The sequence below is a fragment of the Brachycentrus maculatus genome, unplaced genomic scaffold (genome assembly GCF_059751285.1).
Source record: "Brachycentrus maculatus isolate JH-2025_06_01 unplaced genomic scaffold, ASM5975128v1 h1tg000129l, whole genome shotgun sequence".
In the NCBI taxonomy this organism is placed as follows: Eukaryota; Metazoa; Arthropoda; class Insecta; order Trichoptera; family Brachycentridae; genus Brachycentrus; species Brachycentrus maculatus.
This window is the reverse complement of record NW_028280882.1, coordinates 776,370-796,893: the sequence shown is the minus strand read 5'-3', so window position 1 is coordinate 796,893 and position 20,524 is coordinate 776,370. Positions and strand designations below refer to the sequence as shown.

The 20,524-nt window shown below is 29.9% G+C and overlaps 1 protein-coding gene across 1 annotated transcript in view; it reads right to left on the bottom strand.

Moving 5' to 3' along the window:
• LOC148309346 (voltage-dependent T-type calcium channel subunit alpha-1G-like) overlaps window positions 1-20,524 on the bottom strand; it is a 255,740-nt gene that overhangs the window by 199,255 nt on the left and 35,961 nt on the right. The window contains exon 2 of the mRNA XM_088260204.1: window positions 4,208-4,606. Within this exon, the coding sequence (XP_088116330.1) occupies window positions 4,208-4,449 (242 nt within the window). The 5' untranslated portion in view covers window positions 4,450-4,606. The remainder of the gene's footprint in view (window positions 1-4,207; window positions 4,607-20,524) is intronic.

Sequence of the window (20,524 nt, the reverse complement as noted above, 5' to 3'; positions counted from 1 at the left end):
AACAGACCCTTTATTTGAGCAAAATTAATCGACGTACTTGTAAAATTATCATAATTTTTATATATATTTGTAACTTATATGTAAAAAAACTGCAAAAAATATAGACGGGTCAAGGATTTTTTTTAGTGAATAGTAAAAGTGGAACTATAGGTACTTAAGATCTGGATAATACTGATGTTAATCTAATTTCAATATCTCTAATCTGTTCAACAACAAAAATCTCGGATAAAAAAATTGACCCGTATTCTTTTAAATAAATTAATTCGTCTAACGTACACCAAATCAATTTTTTAATATTATGATTAAAGTAAGTCTATTTCATTTCATTCAAACCCTTATCCGCACCCAATGGTGCATGGGGAACTGCGTCATATAAACGCAGTGTTATCTTGATCGTTTACACATGAAGGAAAGGTGATCAGCCCTCCGCTTCAGGTACCAGTCCAGGGTACTATTGAATAAATATTACAGTGAAAAAATCACTTTTATTTATTTTACCCCCCTTGGGAATCGAACCCGGGACCTCCAGAACGGTAGCTGAGCGTGCTGATCATTACACTACGGAGGTGGAAAAAATGTAAGTTCAGAAGGTTAAAAACTTTTGCAGTTTTAATTGGTTTTTTAATACAAGTTTCAGCATTTGAAAAACATATTCTCAATTTTTTTAAGTAATAATTCGAGCAAATATATTTATACATCTGTTATTTAACAGAATATACCTCAGCAAGTTATAAAAAAGATACTGAATAGATATTTACAATGCCTGATTTGTCAAATAGACTAGTTTGTAAAATTCAGTGACTTTTTGGTCAACAGAAAACTGACATTTTTGTAGTAAGCGACTGACGCTGAACATGGACGATATAAAGCGGTAGTGTCATTTAATCTGACCTCTTTTAATGTTATCTGCATTTTAACAAATGTATTCAACTCATACATACATCTGTGAATCTAGCGCGTGGGAATATTCACCTTACATTCATATAAAGAAAATCGAGTTAAATCTCGTCAAATTGCACATGAAAGGAGAAAATTACTTTAAAAAATCCTTTCATAATTAAAATGTAACTTTGTTTTGAAATCACTATAAATATTTTATTTTAACTTAATAATAATGTCTACCAGTTTCGAAGCTAACCGCTTCTTTATCAAGACTGATTAATACTAAAACACTATCTACTTAACAAAATTTAAAATATTTTACGGTTAGGTAAAGAAGCTTGGGTAGAAAACAAAATAAAACCACCTGAGATCTACTCAAGCTCCTTTGCCTGGCCGTCAAAATATTTTGAATTTCGTTAAGATAGTATTAAAGTATTAATCAGTCTTGATAAAGAAGCGGTTAGCTTCGAAAACGGTAGACATTATAATAAAATATTTTAAAAGTATTTTTTTTTTAAAGTAACATTTAAATTATAAAATGGTAAATCACAAAGCTAGTGCTTAAAAATAAATTATAAAAACTTTTTTCATATTGTCAAAATCCTTTCCTGCACTTGGTAATCAAATTATTTAATTTATTTTAAGCTTAAGTTAGAGTTGAAATGAAACGCTCCACTAAATTTCATGAAATCGTTACAAACCTTAACTCGAACTGAGTTGATACTTTTGACATAGCTCATAGTAAAACGTAGGAATAAGTCAGTCATTAAGACAGTTCCTACAGGGTGGCTTCAACGGATGTGGGCTCAGCTAACGACGCTCGCTATCCTACCGAGCAGCTAGACTCGCCCGCACTAAGCCTCTGATTATCCGAGTTAATGGAATATATGAACGAGCGCAGTATTATGGAAAATGCGGACACGGCTTCATACATACTGAATGAGGTTTTGTTACTGTAAACACAGAGAGTAGTGGTTACATGTAACTTTCAAGTTAAACATTTTGGCGATCCTGCAACGGTGAAACAATGGTAGATTTTATTTTATAAGCACATGAAAGTACCCATCTTCAAGGGGGGAAAATGTTTTCTCTGAAGCATAAATAATTTATTCAAAAATTCAATACAAATTTACTTTTTTAATATTAGTTTTATTTGGTAAATACCACTAAACTTGTGGTAATTACCGATAAAAACTTAAATTGATTTGGATAAATATTACCACAAAGTGATTGCCAAATCAATTAATGAAATAAATTAACTACCTTATATTTTTTTCCTAAAATTAAAACGAGACAGGAATTAATTGATACAAAAGGCTTAAAACCTGAATCGTCCGAGACCAAAATCATAAGTTTTTAGTATTCAATTATTAACCTACATTCAATTCATCTCATAATTTTATTTTTTTACCTTTGGCTATTGCTTTTATTTCTGTTTCCAATTAATTTGCATCCCGAACAAAAGAAGAGATAGGGTTTTTCAACCCTACAAATATTAATCTTTTTTTTTAATTATACATTTATGTCTTTGTTGAAGATTCACTAGTCGCCGTTAGAGACCATAGTTTATTTTACTTATAAAGTATATTAAAAACATATAAATTGTATATATTTTATATTTTATAAATATATACTATCTTAAAACGGTTCTCTAGATAGTGCGCGATAGTTGGAAAACATTCGACGATGTCTGAATAGAATAAGATAAAATCTCAACACCTTCCCATTCTTCAATTGTTTGCAGGTCAACGAGTTCTGGCCGCATAAAGATCTCAAGGGTTTCTCCACCTTGTTACTGTTTGTTGAAGTGGGAAAATGTGATAAAAACTACAACACTATAACAGAATTATCTACTCGACTTTTTCAAAAAGACGCCAAATTAACTAAAAATTTCATTGTTTATTTTCAGTAAAATAATAAAAAAATATGTGTTTACTTTGTTTTATTTCAAGGTTTGTTTTGGTTACTTTTTATTGCTTGTCCGCCTCCGTAGTGTAATGGTCAGCACACTCGGCTACCGTTCTGGAGGTCCCGAGTTCGATTCACAGGAGGGGAAGTCAAACAAATATAAGTGATTTTTTTACTGTAATATTTATTCAATATTACCCTAGACTGGTACCTGAAGCGGAGGGCTATTCACCTTTCCTTCATGATACAGTGCCCTATGGACCATTAAGGTGTGAATAAGGGGTTTGAAGTTGAAGTTTACTTTGTTTAACATCAATATGTTATATTGATTGATTCGGCAATCACTTTGTGGCAATGTTTTACTTTTTAAAATTAAATTAAAATAGGTAAATTCCACAAGAAGTATTTTCTTAAAATCTGTTGTGACAAACGTTTTAATGCATTCCGCATCATTATGAAACACGGTATTTTCTCAATGATTCGGAATGCATCGAAACACGTGCTACAATAGATTTTATGAAAAAGTGGTATTAAAAATAAAATGTAAAAATTTAACTTTAACGCTATATGTGATATATATAAATTAATAATACAAATATAAATTAATAATTACAACGCAGATACGCGCCGCAGAAACGGTGTTTGAAAATGCTGTGGAATGCAAAATGTTGTTTTTACCCAGAGAAATTTTAATTACTCCTTAGTTAAATAACTTGGGCTTTTAGAACAATTATTTCATTACCTTAAAATGCATCTGAATTGATAATAGCAGTACCTATATTCCTTTACAAACATGACGAGAGCTGAGATAAATATAAATATTTAAAGGACGAATATTGATATAACATTAATACAATATTCATATTTTTTGTGTATTTATCATTAATTTGATCTTATTTTATAAACCCGTATTTTTTGCAGACTACGTCGTTTGTCATATAAGAAATCGTAACGAAGTATGATACATATACTGTGAGACGTAAAATCAATTACTAAAAGCAATGTTGACATATTGACGACACGAAATCACATTGAATGGTCAAGTTAGCTTCAATGTAAATCATTCCTTGAAATAAAATAAATATTAAATTATAAATTTTAAAAGATATATCACTTACCAGTTTTTTCCTTGGATATTCTTAAATAAAATGATTTGTTATTCCTACCATATAGCTAACGCGAAAATTTTTGTAGAGATATTAAAAAATTACCTTTACAAAAATTTCGTAATCTTTCGTAATATTTATTAGGATTACGAAAAAAATAATTTTTTGGTTAGTAGTATTCTTCAGTTTCTGCATATGCTTTTTTAACGTTAATCTTTGAAATAATATTTTTTACACTGATATACAATAGACCGTTAAACAGAAGTTTAAAATTGTGTGATTTTTTTTAAATGGCTCTTTGAAAAGGATATGGATTGGTGATCAGCTTCAAGCACCAGTTCCTCGGCCTGGTGTCCTGCGTCAGGTAATTAAGCGCCACCTCCGTGAAGCCGGGATATGGCAGCGCCGGCCCCGACGACGAGCTGCTCCCCGAGCTGCCCGTCTCGGTCTCCTGCCCGTCGGAGTCCGACCCGACCCCCGAGGGCGAGCCCGACCCGGCGGCCGACCCCGGGACGGACGTCCGACCGCTACCCCTGTACCCGTAATACGACATCTCGGACTCAAGCACTCAGTTGAACCTTGAATAGCGTCATCGCGGAAGATTCAACACTTTTCTCGCGCGGTCAGAACTCCATTTTTCACGGTGTCCTCGCGAAAGATTCAACACTCTTCTCGCGCGGTCAGAACTCCATTTTTCACGCTTATAACATCTACAAACGATAAATTATATTTTATTAATTTTACGTATATCTATTAAAATCGATTATTTTAAACTTATTAAATGTTATAATTTTACTTGGTATTTTAATTTACTATTAAATTAATATTATTTAAACTTTAAATCCATTTCCTTTCTGCCGATTTTCAGTTGGTAATCAGCCATGATGGACTTCGACATATTCTGAAAAAAAAAGAAAATCGAATCAGATAAATATTTACATAAAATAATTCACATTCGACATTTTATATTTTATATGCCAAAAATAAGGATGAAACCAATCATGTTTTATTGTTAAAATAAAGATTTAAAAAGGTATGGCATGTATTTTGTAAATTAAAAGCATTGTGAACATTGTGGAATGGTAAAATAACACTTTCTTTATCATTCACTACTTAATGATTACCGGCTGTCATGAAGTAGTATTTTTAAGTGGTTTTATACAAAGCGATTGATAAATGATAAGGAGAGTGTGTGTGGTATATTATATGTTTTGCCTGTTGCATATTTTATAATTCGAGCATTAGACTCTCAGGTTTGGAGTCAAATAATGAATTTATATAATTGTGCTTCTGTGAATGATAAAACTTGTTAAAAATCTTTAATTCCTTAAGTTAATCACCGATTGCTTAGAAAATTTGACTCAACTTTACTTTCGATTACGTGCACCCTTTTCGATATTATTTTTTAAAATAGCTTGCAAATAGCTATTTAAATTTCAGTGGCAGCACCATCTGTTAAACCTAACAGCAATACACGCGATACTGATAATTTTTCATGGCGGATAGCGTGCTTTTTGACGGTGATATCACTTCAGGACATCACATTCACTTAAGAATTTTCATTGTTTTCGAATGCATTATTCACTAATGGATTGTATATTTTCATTCATTCACAAGCATTGTGTAATGAAATATATTAGAAATGTGTGTCTTTTTCTTTATTTTCCATTTAACTCGATTGGACAAAAGAAACGAGTTGCTGATAACAAATAGCGTAGGATAAAAGTTTTAAAGTTTTATATATATTATTGTTATTTGAAGCACTAACTTTGTGATTTTCCATTTTATAATTAAAATGTATCTTTGTTTCAAAATCACTATTCATATTTTATTATAACTTAATTATAATGTCTACCGGTTTCAAAGCTAACCGCTTTTTTATTAAACCGCTTTTTTATTCAATAATTAAGTTATAATAAAATATTTATAGTGATTTTAAAACAAAGTTACATTTTGATTGTGTATTAAAAGGTGTTTTGATTTGCGGGAGTTTAGATTCGGGATTTTGACGCAAAACCATATGGTGGACATGTTATGTATGTAAGTACTAACCGTTTTCCATATTGCCTTTTTTATTTGAAGCATTCTTTCCATTGAAGCATTTAGAAATTAAACAAATAAGAAATGTGTGCTTTAAATTTCCTTTAGTTTCTATTCAAGAAAACTAAGCCACTGCAAGGTGTGGCCGGGTACAGCTAGTAACTAAATAAAATAAAATATATTTTAGTATGATTGAAACGGATCTGTTTTGATGAATAAAATACTGAAAACCTATAATAGTGCAATAAACACAAAAAACGTGATGACTTCATTTTGCATTAGCGAAATAGATTGAAAGGCGTCAAGAAATGGTGTAACCATAAAAATGTGGTGCCAATAAAATGTCCATTAAAACACATCCCGACCATTTGTAGCGCATTAATATTCTGTTTACCGAACGCTGTTCTGCGCGGTCAAAAATAGTATATACACTCATAAAATTCTAAATTCCCGCTAAACATTACCCAGCAAGCGCGATCTGAGTGTAAACACGCCGTACCTACCTGGTCCGGCGTACCTACCGGGATAAATCCACGGGAGGAGATGGGGCCACGTTAACGCGCGAACCGTGCGATTTTTCAAATTCGCGTTACGGTACAATAGAGGTATAGAATGGAACATATCTGTGACGACATTATGTGATCCTGGTAAATGTTTTAAATGCGATCATATTATAAGAAGATGAGACCACGTTAACACGCGAACCGTGTGATTTTTCAAATTCACAGTACGATACTATGGAGGCATGGATGGAATGGAACATATCTGACAACATTATGTGATCCTGGTAAAAGTTTTATATGCGATCATATTATTAGAAGTTGGGGCCACGTTAACACGCTAACCGTGTGATTTTTCAAATTCGCACTACAGTACAATAATGATATGGAATGGAGACATATCTGTGACAATATTATGCGATCCTGGCAGAAGTTTTATGTGCGTGAGACGCTAGCGCGTTTTAAATGAAACTTTCTGGGTTTTGAAAACTATAAATATAACTTTTTTTACATCTCAACATAGATGAAGAAGAACATAGTAGTCTGTGTATTTATAGGGATTATGACCTGTCATAGACCGGTTAAGTGATCAATTTACACACGTGCAACATTCACCATCCTACCTATGATTGACAACTACACTATTAATTTATTCGAAACACCTAGATATATGATTAATCTCATGATACAGTACATATGAGTTCATAAAAGCCATCTGTGTGGGATCGAGAAAGATTTTATAAAGAAGAGACCTTTTTATAATGTTTGCAAGATCTGAACCCCGGATCATTTATACGTAATGATTAGCGATTTAAGATTGTGAACAAACGAACAAATACATTTTGTTAATACAGATTAAATTGGACTGGTAAGACTGATCACCTAGCCTTTATATAATTAGAAATGTAATTAAAATTGCATCAATTTGATTCAATACCCTATGCACCATTGAGTACGGTAAGGGTCAGTAGATTTTTTTTTATAAAGTATTGAGTAAACCCCAACAATAAGCATATAAGTGTATATTGAATTAAATGGAAACGCCTGAAAACGCTTAGATTGCTGACTTCATAACGATTCACAAGTTTGTATACTCATTGAAATGTGCACATTATTGTACGAGTTATCGTGAAGTAGAAAATACATAGTAAAAATGATGCTGTATTTTGTAATTTCGGAATAAATGGCACAATCGTTACACGGAATATTCTACTTGATGTTCCATTTCCCCTCTATCCTCGCGAGAGCGAGCCGTAGTATGCACACTTAATAATTAAATCCGGAAATTTTTCTGTAGCATACTTAACCCGGACGGCGGGAACTTGGTTATGACGTAAATTAGAAAAATATATACAGCTTCACTTTCATTTATAAAGATTGTTCCAGCTAAAATATTGAATGGGTTTTTGGCGAAAGCTGTTAGAATGAAGATCCAAATGTAAATAAATATGGTTTATTTATGGTTACCTCAGGAAATGAGTTGTACTTTCTTGAAATATCGAAAATACTTATTAAAAAAAAATCAAACGAAAATAACATAACCTGTGATTGATAACCACGCTACACAAATTTTTGGAATTCATACAGATTTTTTTCGACACAACAACATACATGATGAAGAATAAGAAAGTCTGAATAAAGGGATTATAGGGCTTATGACCTCATAGTTGTGTGATCACTTTATTGATTGACCGCACTACTCAAACTTATGGAACTCCTAAATACATGATCTATCTCATGACACAGTTCATGTGAGTTTACAGCAGCCATCTGTGTTAGATTTAGAAAGCTTTTATTTAGCAGACATCCTTTTTGGATGTATGCAAGATCCGAATCCAAGATTTTTTTAACAAACTGAGAAACGCCAGCTTATAATTTGACCAGTAACTGAGTAAGGATCTTGTACATAGATATATCCGATTGAACATAGGTGAAATTTATTTCATGGAATCAAGGCATAAACTCGATAACTCACAAAACTATATTTACATTTTTTTAATATGTGCAATTAACTTACTAATAAGAAATTCAAAAAATTATTTCATTTTCAATTTTTTTTATCGTATCTTTTTTTTCACAGTTCTTGATATTTTTGATTAAATCATATTTAAAAAAAATATAATTCAGTACAAAAGTTTATTCATGAAAATCGTAATTTCGTTTTTTTTTAAATCACATTTTATAAATATATAATTCGTTATTGAATAGTGTATGGTAAAATAAATATCAGAGAAAATACTTAGTTGCGATGACACTTAATATTATTATAATCTGGTATTTTTTATTAAGGCTTTCCGCGGGTGATATAGAGCAAGAGTGTAATTTAATGCGAGAATTTGGTATTTTCCAATTTTATTCAGCTTATATGGCGGTGTTTATCATTATGCGATAATACTGCGATAAAACCCAAGGTGGTAAATAAATATAAATAAATCGAAACGCAAAACAAACAATTTAGCGTCAATCAATAAAACAAGTCTTACATTTAATTATGCCTTAGTCATAGCTAGAAAAATTGGTTATAGTACCTACCCACTTCATCACTTTTACGTTCTATTGATACGCAGTATGAAAAAAATAGTACTTCTCATATGAGTATACAACATCGAATTAATACTTTTTTTAATCGTCATTTTAAATGAATCTATAGTTCATGATAAAGATCATGTAAGGGTTTTTTTTAAATTCCTTATAGACAGTAACAATAATAAACTCTTTTCTGAAAATATACACAAGTATACACATTTTATCATTTATGAATATGTTAACTTCGCTATCCAATTATTCAGAGAATATTTTTTCTGCATAATTCCCATTTGGAAGTATAAAAAAATGTAACGATGCTTTTCTTATTTCATTATTCTAACGACGATTCGGTTGTCGGTATATAAGTACTATGTTTAGCGAATGTGACGAATTTATATTCTCTCCCACAAAAAGCCTAAGTTGTTTTCCATGCATAAAATTTCAATGTGAAAAGACCTTAAACGCAATGTCGAGACCCGAGAACAAATCTTCTTGCGAAATTCTGCCTCGGGGCTCTGGAAACTTCAAGAAAAATCAGAATTATTCTGTTTCCAAACTTTATTTCGTTCGCGTGCCGCATTTTCTTGCGTAAATCTGCAATTTTCTTCTTGTCGCGTCACCTTACGTTCACGGTCGTTGTTTCTGTGGGTAGCTGGCGCACTAAACTAAGTTTAGTGGTAACTCTAGTGTAGTAACTTTCTCTTTTGTGATCCGAAACAAACGAAACGCCAAGCCATGAAGTCAAATGAAAATAAATAACAAAAAATTAATTTATCTTTTTCACGATACGCACACTGATAAGTATATAAGGCACTGTATGGTATTGTCTTAATCATAAATAAGAATAAACCAGTATTAATGTGATAGGCTTAACAATTATTTATGTATTTTTATATTTCAAACTTCTTGTATGGAATAAATGTACGTTGGCGGGCTTATTGCTAATAAGCTTTATTTTCCAACCAAAAAAAACTGACTTGCGATACTGGTTAAAGTTTCTGCTTTTATAGCGGTTTCAATTAAGTATCCATTTATCTCTTCTTTATAAGGAAATGTTATATCGTCTTCCGTGGTGTAATGTTTAACGTGTTTAGTTACCGTGCTGGAGATCCCGGGTTCGATTCCCAAGGGGGAGGGATTGAGAATAAACGTTAGTGATTTTACACGCCAATATATATTTAAAATAACCCTGGACTATTCCCTGAAGTGCAGGAGAGATCACCCTGTCTTCTAATGTAAATAATGATCAAGAGTGCCCTATGCACTATTAGGTGCAGATATGGGTAAGAATTATAAATAAAAACGCAAAAAACATCCATTACAATAAGTTGCAGTATAAATCGAAGGAGACAATGGTAAGCGCATGTGAGGAGAATGGAACCATACAGACTCCCCTACATCCCACTGTACGGCCAACCCCACGGTAGACAACTCCCGAGCAGAACGTTAAAGATATGGGTCGATGGCTGGGAATCGACATCGCAGGAGGCTAATCCCTCTTAAAAATAGACTACAAGGTCTACACCAAGATGAAGAAGAAGAAGATAGATCATCAAAAAATAACAATGTTGTATTTTTATGAAACTTAGATCAAAATTGTGTTGGCAGTTAATGGTGGAACTGCATTTTATATAATAAAATAATAATTGTAAATTTTTTTTCCATGTATATTTAATTTGACCAGTGAACGGGTTTCATTGTTACAGACATCGTCAGTCTGATTATGACGGTAACGGTGAAACCCGATAACTGGTCAAATAAAATAAAGTGGAAAAAACTATATACTTATACAATTGTTTTTATTTTAATATACATGTTTATGAAACTGTATATTGATGAACACAAGAAAGGCAAAGAAATTAGGATCGAGTAAGGATTTGAAAGAAAAAATAAAGCTAAAAAAATTATTCTATGACAGAATGTTAGGATTCCAATGAGAGATATTTGAATTTCAGACGTTTTTTTAAGATCATTAAAAAGAAGATTTTTTCAGATGTAGAGGTGATTCCTTTCAGAATGTTGCTTGAAAAGAAAAAAAACACTGTATTATTATTTTTAATTTATATTTGAAGCTTTATGATTTTCCATTTTATAATTAAAATATAACTTTTGTTTGAAAATCACCATAAATATTTTATTATAACTTAATTATAATGTCTACCGGTTTCGAAGTTAACCGCTTCTTTATTTCGTCTGATAATATTAAAACACTATCTACTTTCTTCTTCTCTGGTTTCAATCCTGGGATTAGTTTGCAGCCATTTCCTCTATTATCTACTTTACAAAAGTCAAAATATTTTGACGGTGAGGCAAAGGAGCTTGGGTAGATCTCAGATATGGAAGATGAAATATAATATTTATATTATTATTAGTGATTTAAAAAAAATACATTTTAAGAATAATTATTTGTTTATATCAAGGAATACAGTATGTATTAAGTATTTTAACCTCTTATGTAATGTAGAAGTACAGATTCTTTGAAAAAAAATGCTTTATATTCCTTGTAAAACCAAGTTGACAAATTGATAAATTGATAGAAGTTGAAGGTAAAAGAACGCCCTTAAGAATATCGCGATTCTCGCCACGGATTGCAGAGATATATTACTTGAGTAAAATGTAAAAGTTATTCAGTAAACACGAATGTGAACTCGATGGAAGGAGACGTCTTGTGGCAGAAATCCGAGGTAACTAATCTAGCAAAGTGCTTCAGATTCCTTGTTTCACATATGAACGACTCAATGCATCACACTGGGTACTCAGTATTTCGCGTTCCTAGGATGGAGTTGTCGTCGTAACGATTTATAATTAATTTGTGTATTAAATGTTAAATCAAACACTGTTAAAAAAAAACACGTAAAAATAAATTTTATGATCAAGAGTTCATTTTATGAAAATTGTAAAATGTTTATATTCTTAAGTTTTCTCTCTTTTTTGTGTGTATATTAGTTATAATCGTTAAAAAACAATAAAAAATGTATTAAAAAAGAATTCCACCAACAAGACACTCAAGGTGGCGTGGTGGGTCTCTGCAAAAAAAATGTTCTAAATATGTAAAAATTGGGATTGAAATAAATGTATAAAAATAATAAAAAAAATTACAGGCATTTTTAAACATTAATTTTTTGTGTTTTTTTTTAAATAAAATATAACTTAGTAGACTCAAAAAATCAGTGTATGATTTAACAATTTAATACATGGTAACATTGCATGTAGATATCATCCCTTAACGACATCGTGATGAAGTATTTTCATAGATATTTCTGTTTAAAAAAACCTTCAAATGTACAGAAATAAATATCTGAATATAAGTTAATTAAAGTAGCTACAATTAATTATCACCCACCTTTTTTAATATGAATTTCAAACATAAATTTCATTAAATAGAACGGATACATAACCATTTTACCGTTTTAATGCCGTCATAAGGTGAAACAATTGTCACAATTTTTATTTTAATGTTATTTTAATAATAAAATACAATTTAGTAGACGCTAAAAATGAGTGATTGATTTTAACATTTAATATATAAATTAAAATGAAGTTCAACAAATTAAGCACTAAATCTTTAAATAAAATTATTGATATTTTGTTTTGCAGATTGTTTAGAAAAGTTTTCAGATATTTTTAAAATAAATTATTATTAAAACCAACAAATTTACCTATATTATTTATTGAAAGCATAAATTTTGTGGAATGAAATAACATACACGTGTTACATTCACCATTCAACCCATGAATGAAAACCTCAGTGCTCAAATCTGGGAAATTATATTCCTATATCCTTTAATTGACGAGAGATTTCTAGGCACCATCTATGGTTAAATTTAGTTTTTTTTTATTTAGCAGAAACCTTCATGATATGTATGTAAGAATCTTTCCAAATTTCAAAACCTTAAATGACACATAAATCCTTAATTTATTTATATATATATATATATATATATATATATATATATATATATATATATATATATATATATATATATATATATATATATATATATATATATATATATATATATATATATATATATATATATATATATATATATATATATATATATATATATATATATATATATATATATATATATATATATATATATATATATATATATATATATATATATATATATATATATATATATATATATATATATATATATATATATAATATATATATATATATATATATATATATATATATATATATATATTTATATATAAAGTATTCTTACTTAAAAACAATCCAATTTTTATTGCAAAAATATCGATACTTATGTTTCTATAAAATGTAAATAATCATGATAAATAGAAATCGTTTTTACTAACCATTTTAATCTCCTTAAGTTATTCCCCAATTGTTTTGAATTTTGACAGTTCTTTTCATTAAAATATTGACGATTTGTTTTCTATGGCAGCGCCATCTGTTAAACAAACCAGCAAAAGACGCTGCCCTCCATTCCTTATGGAGGTTTCCGTCTTTTTTGACAGTTGTTAATAAATTTTATACTCTCTAGCACTGGGAAAATAAACATACATTAAGTTAATATAAACATATATTAATTAATGTGTCACTTCTCTTTTTTTTCTGGTTCATTTGACGCTTATAAATATTTATATATATATATATATATATATATATATATATATATATATATATATATATATATATATATATATATATATATATATATATATATATATATATATATATATATATATATATATATATATATATATATATATATATATATATATATTTTTTTTAAAAGAAAACCTGAAAAAAATATTTTAAAGTTTTGTATTTAAGTAAGTAGGTTCTACAATCAGGGTAGCTACCGACCATTATGCTCTGCGATGAAAAATGAAAGAAATGTTTTCACCACTGTTGTGTTTAATTTCGCTTCGTTAAAAAGAGGTTTCTGTAGAATATTTCTTTTCATGTTATCATTTTGTAAGAATTCTCAACTAGAGATGTTTCTATGGTCAAAACAAGAACTTGAATAATTTGAAAAACGTGTGTATAACAAAAATATATCATCTCTAAAATTCTCAAGTATAAAACTAAAACAAATGTGGGTGCATAAGTGATATTAAGACAAATTATGCATTAAATCAGAAACTGTATGGAACATTTTGAGTGTGTCCAAATACTTGCTCACAAATCTGGGTTTCTACACTTAAAAGTTATTTCCACTTTTTTACCGTAATTCATGATATCTATCTTTTTTAATTGGCCGCCAGGCTAACGAAAATAGCATCAAATTTAAAAACTTTATATTTGATAAAAACTGCAATATCGCTCTTATAAAGATCAAAAAATGTGCCATTTCAAAATAAATGTTTTAAGTATCCTTGATACTCTCTCACTCAATCTTATATTTCATATTTTAATTCAACAATCTTTTAATTCATCTTAAAATTGTTAAAAATTATAATTCAATCTTTAATTTATCTTCTTCTCCTTCTTTTTTTAGGACTAAGTCCTGTCATTCTCCGGTCCGCTCCTGGGAGGTGGAAGACCAGCTATCCCTCCATCGTTTAGGTGGTCTTCCTGGGGGTCTGCACCACTCGATCCGAACTCGCTTTTCCCACATGATTTCTCCAGAAACGTCTTCTTTCTCTTTCCCATCGCACAACAGCTTCAACATCGCAGATTTTTATTCTTTAATTCATCAATCTTTTAATTTAATCTATATTATAATTTCCAAAAGTATTACTTTTAAATAGGTTTGTGTTGATTTCTGGTCTCTTGTACAATCTTTTAATATTTAATGGAAAAATTGCGTGTTTTTCCCGAAAATTAATTGATAAAACTTCTTCCATGTGTATGTGTTTAGCTGAACAAGCGGTTGTCCCATGATAAACATTATCCATGTAATCTACTAGTTCATGCGAATACTGTTACACATTCCATCCGGTACACCTTTACTTTATCAGATTCACTTAACACATTTAGGACCCAAAATATTTCCTAACACTAAAGCTGTTATCTCATGCGTGAATCTTTAGGGAAAGTGTTGAAATGTAACCGTGATTTACGAGAGAATGTGTTGACCTAACATTTATTTTTGTAATTAATATGTAGAACATAGTTTTAAACTAATTTTGATAATATAATTCAAATGTAACATTGTTTAAAAATCACTATAAATATTTAATTATGTATTTTTTAAACCGCGCCCCCTGTTTCACAGTACTTTTCTCATATGCATTTTTTTCATTATAACGTGATCCCTCAAATATAAAAATGTTACTTTTAAAAATATAAAGCTTATAGTTACTTCTAAAAGAATTAAGGTTTTTGGTTATCTTATTTATTGCTGTTGAATTTCTACGTCGTAATTTTTACGAATGTTTAGTAACAACGTCACTTGTAAAATAGTTTAGTAATCTAGGGATAAATACCATCACATTTTTGTTAAAAATCTCAATTTATATATATACTAAAATAGCATTTTATGAAAGCGTCTGACCACGGAGTTATTGATCTAAATATTTAAAATATTTGATTTGCATATTTAAATATGACAAAATTTAGATATGGCTTTCTTTTTTACGGCCAGTCAAAGGGGGTGGCCCGCGCCACCACCTTTTATTGGTGACTGTCAGTCGTTAAAAGTTAATGGTACAATCGGTGAAAACTTGAAACATCAATATTTCAGCATGGAAATTAATTCTGTTTTTATATGATAACTAACAATTATGGGTCTGACAATATCGCGAACTTTTAAGATAAACTGTTTTATTTTTTAGAGAAAATTATGACAAGCACATAAGTATTTATAATTCTTTATCGAACTTAAAAATATTAGAAACATAAAATATATTTTTTAAATCATATCCAAATAATTGATAAGTGTTTTGATAAAAAAAAAGTGCAACTTTATCAAGAATCTTGTATAAAAGAAGGCTTCTTAACTCTCCAAAGTTTTAAATTATATCCTCAAAAGTATTTCTAGTTTTTATGTTTTTATATGATTTCCTTGTGTGTTATAAATAGGAAATGGAAAAGTGACTATAAAATTTTAAACATAATATATAATGATTACATAATCAATAGGTAATCATTTGATAAACCATATTTTTTAAATAATTTATTTTCGAATACGTACTCGTATTTTGTAAAAATTTCGCGTTTTTTCGCAAAATTAACGACAAAGAAATATTTTATCACAAAAGCGTAAATTTTAAATTATGAAAGATGATTCGTCAAGAAAAGATAATACTACTAAGTAGTTAAAGTTTTTTTAATAATTTTATTTTAGAGAATTCTGTAAAAAAAATCACATGGAAAAGTATAGAAATCATTGATTGATTCGACGAACACTTTGTGGTAATATCTATTTATTTTAAATCAAAATTTCCCTTGCGGTATTTTAAAATGATGTGGAATGCATCAAAACACGTACCACAGTAGATTTAAAGAAATATTGGTATTAACCGAGTAAAACCTAAATGAAAAATAAAATTAACCGTTTTAAAATGCGACTGTCTAATCTGATTATGAAACATCTTACAAAATCACAAAGAGATGTGATTTTAAACACAAGAAAGTTTTTCTTTTTTTCATTCTTCTTTAATGGCAATATGTGTGAATCCGATAATAATATTTTGATTTCTTACCGACGCCGACAAGACGCGCTCACTGATGAGAAGCAACACAATTTCGGTACCACCTAAATGAAAAACAATTATCGTTCTCTCTCTAATCACCCGTATTGCTAATGTGAATGAACGACGCGGAATAGTTTTATCGACTCGAGAAATCTATTTCTGTAAGATAATCAAGTCCGCACGAGCCAATAAACGCGGGAAGTTTTAAACAATCTTTTATAAACATTCGGCAGCCATTTTGGGAAACAAGGTCGGCCATGTGTTCCTGGATAATTTTTTCCTTATGCTTTTTCAAAAACATCGGAAAATTGAGAAATAAAGGCATCATATACTTACCTTATACTTACTAACAATTTTTTCAATAATTTTATATTATTTTTTGACATCTCATCAAAGATGAAGAAGAATATGCATTCATTTGAATTATTTGGGATTGAACTAATCTCTAATTAAATTAATCTCTTTATGGATCAATTTATTTAAAGAGAAATGTTTTATTTATCAGATAAATATTTCACCATTTTATGGAACTAAACGGCTTATTATTAAATATAGGTAACCAATCGTGCTAGAGTGGGTTCGAACCCAGAAACTCTAAATTTTTGTCTGCGACATTAACCGCGGGATTACAACCCGACTGCAAATATCTAATTATTCTCTTAATACCCTAAATCAGATAATGTTGGATGAAATTTTATACCACTAAATTAATAAAAAATAAAGCACAAAATAATAACTTATAACTTTACTTGTAATAAATTTTTGTTATCTACTTATTCCTATTAACAGACTTAATTAATTATTCACTGATATCAGTGTAAATTTAAAGAAAATTAAGAAAATTATAACAATGTTGTGAAGAAAATAGTTGAATAATTGTCAAAATGGTGAACGTAACACAAGTGTACAGAGTGAACACTAAAGACAAGATTCGGGTTGATATATAATAGCTTTAAACTATTTTAACTGACTGCTATTAGTAAATTTTATGACTAACACACCCTCATATATATATAGTACATAGATATAATAGAATCCCCAGGCAATCTTACTACATACAATATCATCAAAGAACCGTCTGAATATCCCTATATTAGAATATGTAGAGTGATTTTACGACGAATGAATGTCTCGTTCAACACCATATAACGTGAAATAAAGAAGAACGTGACTGACTCAAAGGCTTCGTACAATTAATTCAATTAGCGAAACTACATTGTTACCAAGATTACCTCTAAAATCTAATTGCTTTGTAATTGCATTTGACAAACAGCACAGGTTTCGTACACCCCTCTTGTAAGAGCGGTCTAAATTGGTTCATAACAATGTTAAAGTATAAGAGAGATATCCTTTGGCTGTTTCACTAAGAGTGGACTAAACTAATTGTACTATTATAACGTAGATACAAGTTTGAAGAACTGCAGCTATATTTTCAAACAAAATTATTGTTTTAAAAGGACATATTTTCTAATGATTTAATTATTATGTCAACCAGATTCAATAAGTGACTTAAAAAATGAATATTTTATTATTTGCGCACTGGGTGAATTGTGCCAATTTTTTTTTGGCTTTTTTGTTGTTCATTAATTAACTTTTTTTATATGGATATTTTTTAAGTGATTGAAAATAAAATTTAATAAAATATTTTAAAACGCGTTAATTTTAGATGTGGTTTATAGGAAAAAAAAATAGTGTTTCAAAGCGCATTTTTTGCATGATATAAGATTCCCCGCAAGGGTAAACAGAGAATATAACGCCAAACTAATCTGTTTTTGCATTCAACCTTACTCTCAATCATACAATTTTTCATACATATACGCCGATTATTCCGACTCCTGACCTAATCACTTTCAAATATTTGAAATACTTGATCATGCCAAGTTTTCTGGGATTTTTTTTAAAGTATTCTAAGCTGAAAAAATTACATAAAAAAATCAATTTGTGGTTTATAATTAAAAAACGTTCATAAATAATTAATACTGTAGTAATAATATATTTTATTTTATTGGAATATTAAAATTAATGAAGTATTCACGGTCCATGTTGCAATTCCGAATGATTGTTTTTAGATTTACAATTATAGTTTTGAAAACAGCACTATTTATATGATTCTCAAAATATATTATGTTATCTATGAAGCGATATTTAAAAAAATGAGTAAAGGGGGAATTTTTTTTCGAAGCGGCAAAAGTTAAAATAAGTAATATATACCGTAACCGCTCTAAATATTCACGTAAACTTAAAATATGTTGACAATAACATATTTCCCCTTATACTAACAAAACAAAACTAATCAAAACGTTTGAAGGTTGTGATTATGTGGTATATTCCTGAATTCTAGGATATATGGTGGAACTTGTCAAAATCTAATTCTCTATGTGACAGACCCTATAGAAATTATGAAATAATCTAGTTAGTTCCCTCAAAAATTATATGTCAGACGAGGCCAATCGAATAAAAACGAAATAAATAACTTTTCCTTGTTTTTTTTGCAGATACTTTTCCACACTTCATACAACTTTATAAAATAAATCTAGAACTTTGTTTTTAACCAATTTTTATTTTCGGTACATTTCTCTAACCGGTTTCTAAAAGAATATTAACATCTTCAGGGATAGACATGTCAAAGATAGATATATGAAAACTTCTTCATCTCAACATAGATGAAGAAGTTTTTCAATTATATTGAGATGTCAAAAATGTAACTCGTAAGTGGAAAACCCACATTTGTGAACAAGGATATGGACAAACTCAAAATGTTGAGAATAAAATAACTGGTCAAAATATAAGTTGCATAATAATGATAATGAAAAATTTGGTTTTCAGGCGTTTTTCAGAATGTAAAATAATCCGAGTTTGGATCTGAAGATTTCTTTTCTGACCATACCTCAATTATTTAACGCAGTACAAAATAAGCTTGAAATTATGAAATGATGAAATATTTCAATATAACATATCATGAAAATGTATGTTTACTAACTAACTACGGCGCAGCTTCCCCGCAGAGGTAGGCAAATATAATATAATGCCACACCACTCTGTCTTTGCAAACATTCTTCGCCTCTTTCACATGCATGCGTCTCCTCATACATACCCATCGATTATTTCGACTTCTGACCAGAAAATTTTCTCAGTCTTCCTCTGCTCTTTTTTCCAACAACATTCGCTTCATAAATTTGTTTTACCGTTCCTTCCTCACTCATTCCGAAATATATGTTGTATTTCAGGAACAAAAGAAATAAATTCTGTTTGCTTCGCGTAGTAACAAAAAACCGCTGAAAACATATTATTTTAAATACAAAAAAGGGTCACAGAGTTCGGATTTATGCCATTTTACAAAGACCGGCGAATTGAATGTATTTATTTATTCGGCGTCTGTACCGCCATTAATTATTCGTGTTTGAGTGCTGCCCGAATATCCACTTGCCTTATTTATGATATAAAAAAAATATTTTCGACAGGGCAACCGTTCCCAAGGGCGCCGCAGCCCGTAAAATGGATTTACAGAGCAGTGTTGCTTTCATTTCCAAAGGATGTTTATCTTTACTTTTAAGAGTGTTTATCCGAAACACTGGAGATGACACAACTAGATTAAAATTTTAATGTAAATTTTCTCATCAATGACGGAATAAATATTATGGTTTTGAAGACATGGCGTTTTGAACGTGGACTTATAAATATTTTCTCCTTCACCCAAATATTACGCGCATGTATAGACTACGCAAAGAAAATCAGTCTAATCTACTCGTGTAACTTACACCCGTGAGTTTATGAGGGTATCTTACAAGATATCTGCCCCTTATAATGTTTGTACCTTTTTAATTCACCTCCGTGTCCGCCTCCGTAGTGTAATGGTCAGCATGCTCGGCTACCGTTCTGGAGGTCCCGGGTTCGATTCCCAACGGGGGTAAAATAAATAGAAGTGATTTTTTCACTGTCATA